The sequence below is a fragment of the Stegostoma tigrinum genome, chromosome 7 (assembly GCF_030684315.1).
Source record: "Stegostoma tigrinum isolate sSteTig4 chromosome 7, sSteTig4.hap1, whole genome shotgun sequence".
NCBI classification, from domain to species: domain Eukaryota; kingdom Metazoa; phylum Chordata; class Chondrichthyes; order Orectolobiformes; family Stegostomatidae; genus Stegostoma; species Stegostoma tigrinum.
The window spans coordinates 65,046,078-65,060,339 of NC_081360.1; the positions used below are offsets into that span (position 1 = coordinate 65,046,078).

The 14,262-nt window shown below is 39.4% G+C and overlaps 1 protein-coding gene across 4 annotated transcripts in view; it reads right to left on the bottom strand.

Annotated features, from left to right (window-relative positions):
* lrp2a (low density lipoprotein receptor-related protein 2a) overlaps window positions 1-14,262 on the bottom strand; it is a 313,171-nt gene that overhangs the window by 57,235 nt on the left and 241,674 nt on the right. For all 4 annotated transcript variants that reach the window (XM_059647356.1, XM_059647357.1, XM_059647359.1 and 1 more), the window contains 5 exons: window positions 12,745-12,882; window positions 11,184-11,306; window positions 10,944-11,072; window positions 8,397-8,528; window positions 4,832-4,963 (listed from right to left, as the gene is read on the bottom strand). In XM_059647356.1, the coding sequence (XP_059503339.1) occupies window positions 4,832-4,963; window positions 8,397-8,528; window positions 10,944-11,072; window positions 11,184-11,306; window positions 12,745-12,882 (654 nt within the window). The remainder of the gene's footprint in view (window positions 1-4,831; window positions 4,964-8,396; window positions 8,529-10,943; window positions 11,073-11,183; window positions 11,307-12,744; window positions 12,883-14,262) is intronic.

The window sequence follows — 14,262 nt, forward strand, 5'->3', positions numbered from 1 at the left end:
TCTTCCACAGAAGGCATTCAATCAGACTGATACCAGTGAAGGGAGCTGAGGAGCAGGAGCTCATTAATTGCAATTAGCGCAAATCTAAATGCCAGCAAATTAAAACAAATCAAAATAAAACAAAAAAGACAAAAGCAGCAATCTTTGAAATTTATGCTTTAAGTCAACACCAGGATTGGATTTTCATTTCCTGATACAAGGTGAAATAGAAGTAGAAAATCTGAAATGTTGAACATTTTTATAGTTAAAATAAATTTTCTTTTCCTTCGTAAATCCATGCTATGTTCTTTTTGAGAGTCAACAGGGCCTTGATCGAGACCCTTCAAGCAACTCTTTGGAGGATGAGGTTGTCACTGATATTTCTATAGGGAATTTGAATTTCCCATTCCCACCCCCACTCCTACCCCACCCCACTTGTTTCCTGGGCTGTTAATGGGTTTTGGAAGCCCCAAACTAAAACTGCCCAGATGTAAAGTTCATGAGCACCAGGAATTCTGCTGAGGAATCAGGGACATTCTAGCCAATATATGTTAAATGCTTTTAGGCAAAATTCAGTATTAGTAATATTGTAATTAACAGCTGTGATCATCATAGGGTTGCATTCAGAAAAGATATACAAAACATTTTTTGCAATTTAATGGTCAAGTGTTGAGGTGCAATAGGATACATTTCTCGTTTGAGAAAATACACTTACTCATTCAAAATTGAAAAAAAAAGGACACTGTTCATGTTCGCTGGTAAAATGCTCCGAATTGATATAAATGTCCAGTGTTCCAATTTAAATTGAAAACAAAACCTTCAGCAGCTTTCATATAGCACAAAATAAACAGCCAATTCCTGAACTAGTTTGACTGACAGGACATCTGGCGTAGAGTAAAACAAGAATGGTTATTTCCAGCTTCAAACAGACTCCAGTATTTAGATTTCCCAGGCCTTGTTTTGACTGCTAAACTCAGTATGAATGTTTGTCCAAAGTTCAAAAGCTTCAGAACTATTTATCTTAGAAGGGGTAATCTTTTCACATTTTGATTGACAGTTTAAGAGATTATTAAATGATTATCTGTTTTTTTACAGGAGATTGAAGTGGCTTTACATAAATGTAAGGGGCTGCATTTTGGAAAGGCAGATCAGAGCTGCACTTACACACTTAATGGTAAGGTCCTAGGGAGTGCTGCTGAACAAAGAGATACTGGAGTGCAGATTCATAGTTCCTTGGAAGTGTAGTCGCGGGTAGATAGGATTGTGAAGAAAGCGTTTGGCGTGTTTGCCTTTAATGGTCAGTGCATTGAGGACAGGAGTTGGGAGATCATGTTGCAGCTGTACAGGACATTGATTAGGCAACTTTTGGAATATTGTGTGCAATTCTGGTCTCCCTGTTATAGGAAGGCTGTTGTGAAACTTGAAAGGGTTCAGAAAAGGCTAACAAGGATATTGCCAGAGTTGGAGGGTGTCAGCAATATAGTGAGAGGTTGAATAGGCTGTGGCTATTTTCCCTTGAGTGTTTGAGGCTGAGGGGTGACCTTACAGAGGTTTATAAAATCATGAGGGGCATGGATAGGGTGGACAGACAAGACCTTTTCCCCAGGGTGGGGAGTCCAAAACCAGACGGCACTGGTTTAAAGTGAGAAGGGAAAGGGATCCAAGGGCGACTTTTTCATGCAGAGGGTGGAGGCTGATACAGTTCCAGCATGGAATAGGCATCTGGATGGGTATGTGAATAGGAAAGGTTTAGAGGGATATGGGCCAAATGCTGGCAAATGAGACTAGGTTTATTTAGCATATTGGGTTGGCATGGACAAGTTGAAACGAGGGGTCTTTTTCTGTGCTGTACATCTCTATAACGCTATGGACAGTTACATTTCTTCTTTTGCTCATTTCAAAGGTATCTTCAGGATGGCCCATAATGGATACTGGGTGAATGTCTATGGAGGGTATATGGTCGGCATATGGAAGCATTAGGAACATGAGGAAATATCAGGAGTTTGAGGGCACGTAATGGAACATTATAGGATATGAGGGATCATGAGGGGAACATGAGGGAAGCACGAGGGGATAAAGATTGGTAATGGTGACGTGCTTGCAAAAGGGGACGTGGGGTGCAAGAGGGGACATTGGGAGCATGACGAGACTCAGGGAGCAATTTCAGTGTTGCAAGCTGGTTGACATCACAATCTGTATTATTTTCAGCAAGCATTAGCTGTACAAAAGTGGTGGCGACAGCGGTACCGTTCTTGATTTAATAATCCAGAACCCTAGGCTAAAGCTCTAGGGACATTGCTTCAAAATATCACCATGACTGTTGGTGAAACTTGAATTAAATTCTAAAATGACACTGTTGATTCTCATAATATCCCATTCATTTCATTAATGCCCTTTAGAGAAGCAAATTTTCAGTCTAGATCTGGTCTTCATATGACTCTAGACCCACAGCAATGTGGTTCCCGCTGAGCTTCTCTCTGAAATTGCCTCCAAAAGACATTCAGTTCAAAGCGTTAGGGGGTGGACAAGGGATGTTGGCCCTGCCTATTTCAATACAAGAATGAAGAAATAAAATAGCACCAACAAAATGGAGTCCAACATGATTCACTGCAGATGTGTATGGGTATGCATCAGACACTATTTTAGACTTCAAATGCCCAAACAATAAGTGCTGCTAAGTCCAATCCTGTGCCACAGGTTTCTTGTGTGGAGTTCAACCTATCTGGTGGACAGAAAGTGGAATCACTGCTGTTCTCAAAATTTTTTTCACTAAAATGAAGCTCTTGCCTGCTTTGGAAAGAAGTCTGCAATGCCGAACACAAATTCAAAGGGTTTGATCGAGAGACATAATTGTAGATTTCAATATAATTTTAAGCACATTTTATTTTTGTTCGATTTATACAAAATTAGATTAGATTTCCTACAGTGTGGAAATAGGCCCTTTGGCCCAAAAAATTCACACTGCCCCTTGGAGCATCCCACCCAGACCCATCCCCCTATAAACCACACACTCCTGAACACTACGGGCAATTTAGCATGGCCGATCCACCTAGCCTGCACATCTTTGGACTGTGGGAGGAAACTGGAGCACCCGGAGGAAACCACACAGACACGGGGAAAATGTGCAAACTCTGCACAGACAGTTACCCAAGGCTGGAATCGAACCCGGGTTCCTGGCGCAGTGAGGCTGCAGTGCTAACCACTGAGCCACCGTGCCGCCCAAACTTCTTAACTCTCAGTTGTTCCACAAACTCCTCCAATCCTTCCTGCCACCTCATCAATATTTAATCATACAGAACTTGAGTATGCTGAAAAAGAACACATTTCATTGATGCATTTCACCATGCACTCATCAGGAGACTTTGCAAGAAGTGTCAATGTAAACGAAAAACAACATGTATGCTGTAAAAAGGAGAGTGTTAATTGGTTGGCAAGTGGATTCTGATTGGTAGAGGAGCTACCACAGTGAATGCACTAGTTAGATGATGACTGACAGTTAAGCACCATGCTTTCATTTAATTTTAAACTAGGCAATTTGACTTTGGCACTACTATGCAAAATGAACCAGAGAATGATAGTCACCTATTTTGCGGAGTTGAAACAGGTGCAGTGTGCATTCTGGTTCCTTCTGTCCACAAAGAACAGACCCTTGTGTGTTAATATACGCAAGTTTGCAATATGCAAAAGTGAACCATACTTACTGTATATGCTAGCAAACTAACAATACAAATTTAATTCTCAATGTAAATCTTCATAGAGTCAGGATTATTTAGCAATCATTTCTAATTTTGGAATCACTTCTAATATTTGCCACTGCAGTTTGAGTTTGCAAGAATAGGCATATAATGTGCAGTCAGTACCTTACCTGTTGCAAACACTCAAACAGATATGTTATTTGATACAATCTGCCATTGTTTGAGACACATGGCCAATGTATCCAGCATCACACAGGCATTGGAATTCATGCATCATAGTACACATTTATGTAATTGACTGAAAGTAGTTTTGGATTGACATCAGCATCCAGTTAGTGGTAAACACCATTCACATTGCTAATATGTAGAAGCAGGACAAAATAGTTTCACTATTCCTCAAATATTTGAGACACCTTACAATCTGAGATAACATGGACACTTCTCAAAACTTATATTATGGTAGTAAGCCCCTCCATGAGTTAGTGTGGTACTTGGAAAAAACTGATCTGATCAGAGTAGCCATCAACCTGCAGGATGTCTTTGATATGTCCCATATCAGCATCAAAACTTGTATGGTGAACAAATAGATTGAAGACATTTTGCAAGGCTGTTGATAAGGCCAAACTTATAGTGTGTGGAACTTCAGGAATCCAAACATGCATATTGACATATTGCTTACCAAAGTACATCTTTAACCAATAAGATTAAGGATAGGGAGAGAAATAGCTGAATGAATGAGCTGGATGGTGAATTAAAGGCAGTGAATTCAGGGACAAATTAGGTATAGAAAGAAACATAAAGGGAGGGTAATTAAGAGTAGATTAAAAATAATAGAAAAAAGAAAAGTATTAAAATTTAAATGTTTTAAAAATTCCCTGAACAACATGAAGGAATAAGATTCCACACGTAACATTAGTTACTTTTTGGTGCAGAAGACTTGAGTGGCGTGCATTAGTGGACCATCATTTCACTGTCAGGTGACTCTAATAGTTTTAAGTACCTGGTGCACTGACTTTGTGTCCACATCACAAAAGCAGCAAATTCATGACATTCAGTGCATGTCTGTGAGAGGTGTATCAGATGAATGTTGCAATTGTCCTTTATCTGACCTTACGCTGACTGAGTACATAGAAGGAATGCATAAAAAAAGTACTTACCAGTTGCCACGCACTGAATGCCATGCTCCTCCACAATAGATCGAAATCCCTCAGCACAGAAACACTCATAGCTTCCTTTGCTATTTTTGCAAATATGAGGACAGGTGCCAAAGATCTCACACTCATCGATATCTGAATAGTGAGAAAAATGCAGTAAGAAAGTGATGCAGATATTCAATTTCAAGCAACCTGCAAAATTAAACAATAAGTGATAAGGTGTACAACTTACACTTCCAATTCCAAGCATTATTTTACATCTGGTTTGACTTGTCTCTCTTTTCCAATAAAAACAACATTCATTCTCTAAAACAATTCAAACATCACATCCGTACCTTATCAGGAGTAGCAGATTTAAAATTGTGGCCAATTTTTGAAATGTGACTGTACACAGGAACTGCTTGTTAATGTATATCTCCCTTTCAATCAAACAATATATCCTTAGGGTTCATCACAGGAAAGATGAACAACATTTCACACAGTTGTTAGGAAGGGCAATCAAAGGTTTGGTCAAAATGATAGATTTTAAGGAGTGTCTTAATGAAAAGAGAGAGGTAAAGTGATGAAGAGATTTATGGAGAGAAACATGGAACTTAGGACTGAGGAAGTTAAAATGCGCATCTTCCAAAGATAATGCGAAGAAAATGGGGAAAGTTCAAATGGTCATAACTGGGGCAGCTCAGGTATTTCAGGGCATTGCTTTGCTTTCACATTTGCTATCCTCTCCAAAAATTGAACCTGACAGTCCAGAGGTAGTTGTGGGTAGAGTTTAGTGGAGTCAGGGATCCAGCGGGAGATGGGGAAGAAATGGGAAAAAGATGGAAAGTGAATGAAAGAATATTACGAACTATTACTGGTGAGCATATCATGTTGTTTAAAACAGTCTGGGTGGCTGAAATGGTCAAATCACCAAACTCTTGTTAGTTCTGTCGTTGTATGATGTGGTTCGGTTGGCCAACCAAGATGCCTTTCTAATGGGACAGCAGTTTACCAGGTCTGTGAGAAAGTGACAGTCAAACATAGCGAAAGACTGTACAAATTTAGGAAATTGTGAGGCTAACAAGTAAGATTAAACAACAATACCATAACGCAAAATGATATCCATTGCTTTGTTGCACATTTGCTACTTGATCCATACCAAAATCTTACAACCTTAAAGATTTTAACTGGCTAATAATGTTTTCGTAGATCGTACTGAAATTTCATTCCTAAGTTTTTGTTTATAGGCTTTACACTTTAAGCTGCTATAATATCAGCCACTGAGATGGGTATGGATTTCAAAGTTACTTTGCCAATATGTTTAAAATTGGGAGTGGGGTCATCTATAAAATCCAGCACTTGGCCTTTTCTCCATTTTCCCACCTGCCTCCCCAATCTATCCATTATTTTACAATCGGTAGTGGAGGAACCTGATTGTTGGCCTAGTCCGTTGCAAATTATGGCCATTTAAGTGTGTAATCTAGTCCCTGCTGCTATAACAAATGTGGCAACTTACATCAGGCAAGCTGGTATGGAGGAAACGAGGAGGAGAGGCCATCCTTTGCTAGTCTTCTATGCGCATTGGATGTCATGGCCCTTGGCCTCAGATCCATGCCCCTGCCCCCAATTTCCCTCACAACCTTTTTTGGGGGCACGTCAACCAGCTCCCACAAACACCCTAGACTTATTGCCAATTTCTATCTATAACCTCCTCTTCCTCAGGGACTGGCTATGATCCCAGCAATTCTCACTACTCAGACTTGGCACCATTTGGTCAACAGAGTTGCTTTAACTGGTTTGGCCAAAAACTCCCTGAGACAGGTCCTCAAACTTAGATGGGGGCTAATACCTGACCTGTGCCAAATCAAGCCTCTTGGAGGGTAAAGTGATTAAAAGGACAGCTGACTTTATTCTCTGGATTAGTTCTTAGTTCACCGTTTAGTTGATGGGATGGCAAACAGTATGCCCCATAAAAAATAGCTTATGGGATTGGATTCCGCGTGAATGTTGCTGACAGCCAAATCTGCTTCAGCAGTACCCTACTGCTTTTATCATCATGTGGTTACCTAGCAGCTGGAACTGTTTGAACAGCAGTGCAAAGGGTCACTACTACAGCCTGCATTTTCCTGCTATCAGTTTGTTCTACTGCCTGTCACCTCAAGCTGAATTAAGTTGTATACAATCTAACTGATTTAATTCAAAACTAAGTTTCCAACCTTGTGTCCTTTCCATCATTAATATCAACTAATTAAACTTCAACAAAGACTCTGATGCAGATATCTTTTTAATTCTTCCAAAGGATGTGGCACCTCTTGTTCAATCAGCAGAGAAGGCAGTGTTGATCTGCACATTTGAACCAGTGCAGCTCATGCGCAGCAGTTACCCACATAGTTAGAAAGGGTGTTGCAGGATCTTTACCCTCTGACAGTCAAGAAATGGCCTAATAGTCTGGAGTCAGAAGAATATGTGGCTTGAGGGGGTTCTTAACAGGGTGATGGTGTTCCCATGCATCTTCTGCCCTTGTTCTTCTCAGCTTTAGCAGTTTCAGGTTTGGAAAGTGCTGTTGAAGGTATGTTGGTGAGTTACATACTGATACATACCGTTGTGTCTATATGCACAATTGGTGCAAACAGCAAATGTTTAAGTTGGTGGATGGGGGGGCCAATCAAATGTGCTTTAACCTGGAGAGTATCAAGCTTTTTAAGTGTTGTTGGAGCTGTATTCATCCAGGTAAGTGGGCAGTATTTCATCACACTTTTGACTTTTGTCTTGTACGTGGTCAACAAATTTTGTGGAGTCAGGATGTGAGTAATTTGCTGCAGTATTCCCAGCCTCAAACCTGTTTTTGTAGCAATCTGTAGTATGAAAGTTAATTGTTGTCCCAAATAACATCTCACCCTTTTGTAACCACTGTAATGTATTTGTCCCTAGTCCTCCACCATCTCAAACTCAGCATCCTAACCCTTGTGTCCAAAACTTTACATGGCACCAGCAGTCTTTTTCTGACTAACCTTTGAAGGTTCCTGTATCCTCTAACTTCAGTCCCACGTACATCCCCCAACTTTGCCCAACCACTGATGGCAATACCTTTTAATACCATGTCCCAATGTTCTGTACTTTCCTAAACTTCTCCATCTAACTGCCTCTTCCCCTACTCCTAAGAGACATTCCTAAAAATCAATTGCTCTAACCAAGCTTTTAGCCACCCCAACAGAGACCTCGCTGTTTCACTCAATGCCAATTTTCAAGCTAATTTCACTTCTTTGAGCCAATCTGTTTTTCTGCATTTACATAAATTCAAGTTGTTTTTGCTGTTTCCTTGCAGTTAGAGAAGTCAGGATTCCAGATATGTGCTCAAAAAGAGACTCAGAATGAAACCTTCTGATATTGCCCCTGCCAGTGTACTTTTTACAATTAACAATATTTCACAAAATAATCTCACAACATCAAAGGAGGAACCATTTTTTTTCTCTTTGCTTTCAAAGATCAACTTTACTGGTGGTTCTTTTTTTTTTAAAACCAGCTAGCACTCATTTTCTAGGTGACTTCAAAAAGTTACCAATACATCACATGCAGGTTAGAGATTTACCATCACAAGCGTTTGCATCATCTTCCTTTACTTGATACCCAGGCCTACAATGACAGATGAAACCGCCATTGTTCAGATCTGTACAATTGTGCTCACAGAGGTTTTCAGAACAAGATCGTTTCGTATCATGATCTAGGTAAAGAGAAAGGTATTTTAATAGCGGAAAAATTTAGATATCTCTCGTTATAACTTACTCCAAAACATCAACCTGTCACAAAAGATGTATTAACTTTACTAGAAAGAACATGCAAGGAGATTTGGTGTTATTATTAAAGTTCTGGATCTTTCAGTATTCCTAGCAATTTTGCCCTGTGTCTCACTTGCTATACTCAGAGCTGAATGAGAGAGTTTCAATCTACCCAACACCCTTAACTGAGAACATTGTGCTATTTCCTACTTGCATGAAAGAGGAATTAAAGTACAAATAGGTCTACCAGGTTCTGTAGTGCTATAATAAGCTGTCATTGTAACCAAGGCTGCAGTTATACCACAAAAAACGTGGCTGAAACTATAGTGGAGTTGCATTTTAGCACTGAGCACAGCTATAGAAAGTCTTGTGACTGTGTACTAATATGCACATTCTTATCTTTGTCGTTTAGCCATTTTAGAGGCAGAAACATACATACTCAGTATATTCATCAGATTCTACTTAAGTTTACAATAGGTCTAGACTTTAAGAAATTGGCTGGCTACCACAATTGTGTGTTACTCATCTGGCTTTGCACAGGGTGAAGAAAAAGTGTGTGGCGTCCAATTAATTAGTTGGATTTTGCTTCTCAAGTGCACCAGGAAATCAGATAACTTCTCATTCTTAGGTTATACTCTGATGTTAATTGATAGGCAAAATTACTCCCAATCAACACAAAAGTAGATGAAAAAGAATTGAAAATACTCCGAGAATATTGTACATGAATTTATCACCTCACGATAAAAATCACCATTTTAACTGGTTTAGAGCTTGTTGTGTAAAGATCATCTAAGTGTTCAGAAAAATACAAAGCTGAAGCCATTGTGAATTAACTCCACTGGTCTTAATAGCTAAGTGCTTTAAATCAAAAGTTTCCCACATTCCAGGAATTTAAAAGTTGTTTTTGAAGCAGCATTCCTGCAAGTCACATATTATCACCACTGATTCTGTTTTGTTTTTCCTAATGGTTTTAAGCATACAGTTCAGAAATCATTTTCATGGGGTCAATTAAGAGCCAAAAATAAACATTTTTAAAAATTTTCAGTTAATGCATCTTAGACACGTAGGGCTTCCTGTTTGCTTTAGAAATTGTGGATGTCTGGTTGACTCATACTGTGCCACATATTGCACTGTCATACAGTATTCTACATATGCATATTACAAATTTTCCTTCACATTGGTACCAAATTTATACCACTGTATACTCTGAAGTCTAATGTCAAATTTATCATTGCTACTCTTTATATCTGACAGTTTCAATAGATTTCGAAATCAGAATCACTACAAAACTTCAAATTGAACTTGAATTGTTAATTAGAATTATCTGACACAGTAGGATACTGGGCTAGAATTTCTCAGATTGGTATTCCCTTGTGATTTATCATCACTCTGATCCTTCTTTATTTTATGGAAGGAAGGAGGTCTCAATTTCTGAGAAGAGATTCTGTTAAGGGCTTCTTCAGAAATTGGAGCTGTACTTCCATTCCGACAGTTCTTTCACAGAGCAGAGCTGTAAGTGAGAGGAAAACCACATCTCATTTCACCACAATTAGCTGATGCATTGTAAAATCTAAAGGGTCACACCACCATATTGAGAGCCGCTGTGAAATGTGAATACATAAGGCAAGGACAATGTTAGTGTGGGGCAAGGCTAAAATCGAGGGAGATAAATATGTAGGGTGATAGGTTTCCAGGTAAGCAGGGTAACTCTCAGGAAGGGGCTGGGTGCCCTTGGATGGGATGTTAAGGAGAAAGCGTAGGCTGCCAAGTCAGTAGGGTGCCAGAATGCAAGGTGATAAAGGTAAGTGGTGCAGTGTTTAAGCTAGGTCAGGGTGGGTGTGGGAAACTGTGTCTGGCAGTGGCAAGGATGCTTTGGTGGGTACGGATGGGTTAATATTGGGTTAGCGGGTGGGGGATTGAAGAGGTGTCAGGTCAAGGTCTGATTTAAATGGACTTTCTTGGCAGGTCTGAGCTGTAGAGGAACTGCCTAATAGAAAAAAAATCAATTCCGCGGCAATTCCTTCAGAGACTGCTGTGATGAAAATTCTGTAGACTCTAGTCTATTCTCGAATAATGACTATCTAGCCAACAGAAAACCTGGGGCATTAATGCCATCTACTGTCATTTCCTAATTATAAAGTCAATTGATTGATTCAGTTACTACTTATATCTAAAGCTCTGCCATTCATTGTTGTATTTTTCATCTACTAGTTAATATTCTGTGCCGCTTAGTTAAACATTATGGTCATTAGCATCATATAAGCATTTGCTGTATATTCTAGCATCATCATCATCTTCCTTTTTTATGCTGCGCATTACACCCTATCTATGAGCATCCAAGTATATATCTGCATACTTACTGCACCCCAACTCGTCAGACTGATCAGCACAGTGAGCATAATTATCACAAACATGTCGTACAGGAATGCAGTTTCCATCTCCACATTTGTATTCCCCAGTTGTGCAAGGATGAGGTGTAGCTGGTTTACCTAATTGTGAAATAAAATTTCCATTAAATGCCATTGTTCTGTGCGTGCATAGATAAAACTATTGCTTTTTAATCAGTCAAAACAAAGGTGAATAACTGAATACAAACTTACAGTTTTCTTCTTTTTCATCACTTCCATCTCCACAATCATTTACATTGTTGCATAATTCATGTACGTACACACAGCGATTATTGTCACAGCGAAAACGGAAAGGGGAGTCACATGGAATGTCCACTAGAAAAGAACAATTGTTTAAAAACTTTGATATTTGTGGAAAATGACTAAGTACTCATATTCCTGAGACTTGATAACCTTAGTGAGTCTGGTGAACCTGTGGAATTAACTACCATTGAAAGCCGTCGAGGTGAAAATATTGTATGATTTCGAGAAAGAGTTGGATATGGCACTTGGGGCTAATGAGATCAAAGAATATAGGAGAAAAGTAGAAACAGGTTACATAATCACACTGATTGAGCAAGCTTGAAGGGCTATGTTTCTATGTCTGAAATCTCACGTATTTATTAATACTGTGAGTTTCATATTATTCTACATTTTATGCTTCTATGACCCCATACTTATAGGTTGCTGACAAAAAAAACAAATATGTGACAGTGGTCTTTCAAAGGACCAGCACAGGCATGAAGGAGAGAATGGTGTCCTTCTGAGCTGTAATTTGCACGATTCTATGATTCTACATAAAATTGATGTCTATAAAAGGGTAAGTAGCAAAACATTGGCTTTCTAATCAAGTTGAGAAGATAAACTGCTGGAGAATATAGATCAGTGGTTTTCGCTACTCATTTTTGTGGAGGATAACTCTTTTTCACAATGTAACTCCATGAAGCACTCAGCCAAACACAAAGAAGAATGCAGTACATGGAAACCAAGGTGTAGAGCTGGATGAACATAGCAGGCCAAGCAGCATCAGAGGAGCAGGAAGGCTGACGTTTCGGGCCTAGACCCTTCTTGGGAAGTTAGTTAACGCAGAAGTAAATTTAAATCTTTGCTGACAAACCTCAATTCATTAAATCCTTGTCACTGATACCCTGTCCCATCCTGATTGTTAGTCTGGCAAAACCCAGAACTTTGCTCTTCAGTTCAAGGGCATGGATTTGAATATCTATAGGGAATACCTCATTTAGCTAATAGCATTGGTGAGGTAACATGCAGTATTTGGACTCTGCTTTCCTTTGCTAAAATTCCACAATACATAATTACGTTCAATTGCAAAGATAACCTCTGGCTTGCTAAGTGATGACCAACTGTTTACTACAGTGCCTGTCCGAGAAATGCACTATGCTACAATGGTGAGGAACGTTCAAATTCTCATACTACCTCACATGTAATCTTATGAGTGGGACTGGTAATTTGTTCTCAGTTAAGGATTTTGCTGTGAGTTCATTGCCCACTAGATTCTGGGCGAGTTTATTTCAGTGGGCCTCACAGGTAGTGACAGAGATTTTGGTTCCATTTAATTGAAATGCTATCAACTGCCTACTACTATTTATAATTTAGGTATATCAAGGGAAAACAAAAGGAGCTGCAGTGCTTTTCAATGTTAAATGATTTTTTGTTTTTATGCTTTTAAATGATTTACCAAAAGATGTTATCATTTTCAATGAAAAATAATTTTGTTTATTTAAGTTTTACAAAGCTCATTAAAATGGCTTACAGCAATGGTGGAGCTCTTCATCAGATCCATCTCCACAATCGTTGTCCCCATCACACTTCCAGTATTGTTGCACACAGACATGATTCCTGCACTCAAACAGGAACGGTGGGCAGTAAGTTCCATTGGGATAGCGAGTTGCTGTGAAGGTTAAGGGCATAAATGAACATTTAGGAAGATACATTTCTATTAAATGTTTTTGAAACATACAGCCATGTTAGAGAATTTCTTCTAATACGTGAATAACCAGACTGCAGCTGTCAGACTTTGAGATAAAGAGAAAACCAAAAGAACTGTGGATGCCGTAAATCAGGAACAAAAACAAAGTTGCTGGAAAAACTCAGCAGGTCTGGCAGCATCTGTGAAGGAAAAAAAAAAGTTAAACTTTTGGGTCCGATGACCCTTCCTCAAAACTGGATCGTGGCTGGGAAAACGTCAGGTTTTATGCAGAAAATAGGGCGGTGGGTGGGGTAGGGAGTAAACAATGGGATAGAGCCCAAAGAGAGAGAAAGACAGTTGGACAGACAAAGGAGTTGCTAACGATCAGGCTGGGAGGGTGAGTAGTTGTTAATGGGGACTGTTAGTGACTAAAAACAGGGGCTGTGCAGTGGCAGGCTATGTGGTAACAAGGCTCTACCTATCTTACCATTTACTCCCCAGCCTACCCACCTCCCTATTTTCTGCATATAAATTAGCGTTTTCCCAGCCACCATCAGTTCTGTGGAAGGGTCACCGGACCCAAATGGTTAACTCTGTTTTGTCCTCCACAGGTGCTGTCAGACCTGCTGAGCTTTTCCAGCAACTTTGGTTTTGTTCAAGTGAAAGAGAACTTTTTGTCTGTGATATCACGGAGAGTCAATGCTAACAAAGGTTAGATACTGAAGTCCCTCTGTGTTATCATGAATAAAAAGTTCTCTTTACCTCGAAGTGTGACAGCTGCAGCCCGGTCGCCCGCATATTAGAAGAATCTAACAAACCATATACCAAGAAAGCCATTCATCACAGAGGTAGCTTCTTGCTGACAGCGGAATAGAAAATGGTTATATTTTTAGTCACTAATAATACTTTACATACCTGATTTCATTTTTGCTTTATTTTTCTACCCTTTTTCAAAGGGATTGGGAAGTAATTGATGCTGGTCACAAGCATTAAGCAGTCTTGGGCTTGCTCCCCTTTTGATGTGTTAGCATGGATCAAACTATTTGATTGGGGAGATGATCATTGTCCACAAACATTTCGAGTAGACATAACTGGATTGCACAGTCAGTAGTTAACTTTCTTCCAACTAACTGCAGTAGAATGCAAACCTGGAATTGTAATGGCCTGTCTATATCAGGAACTCATTTAATAAATATGCTGAATCCTTAGGAAATCCAAGATTTTGAGAGTCTTGGCCAAGGTGTGATCTCTAATTTATTTCCGTCACAATTCTAGGAAACACCATTTAAAATTTGTTGACAACACCAAATTGGGAGGTATATTAATGACAGTGGAGAACTGCTGAAAATTACAGGATGACAT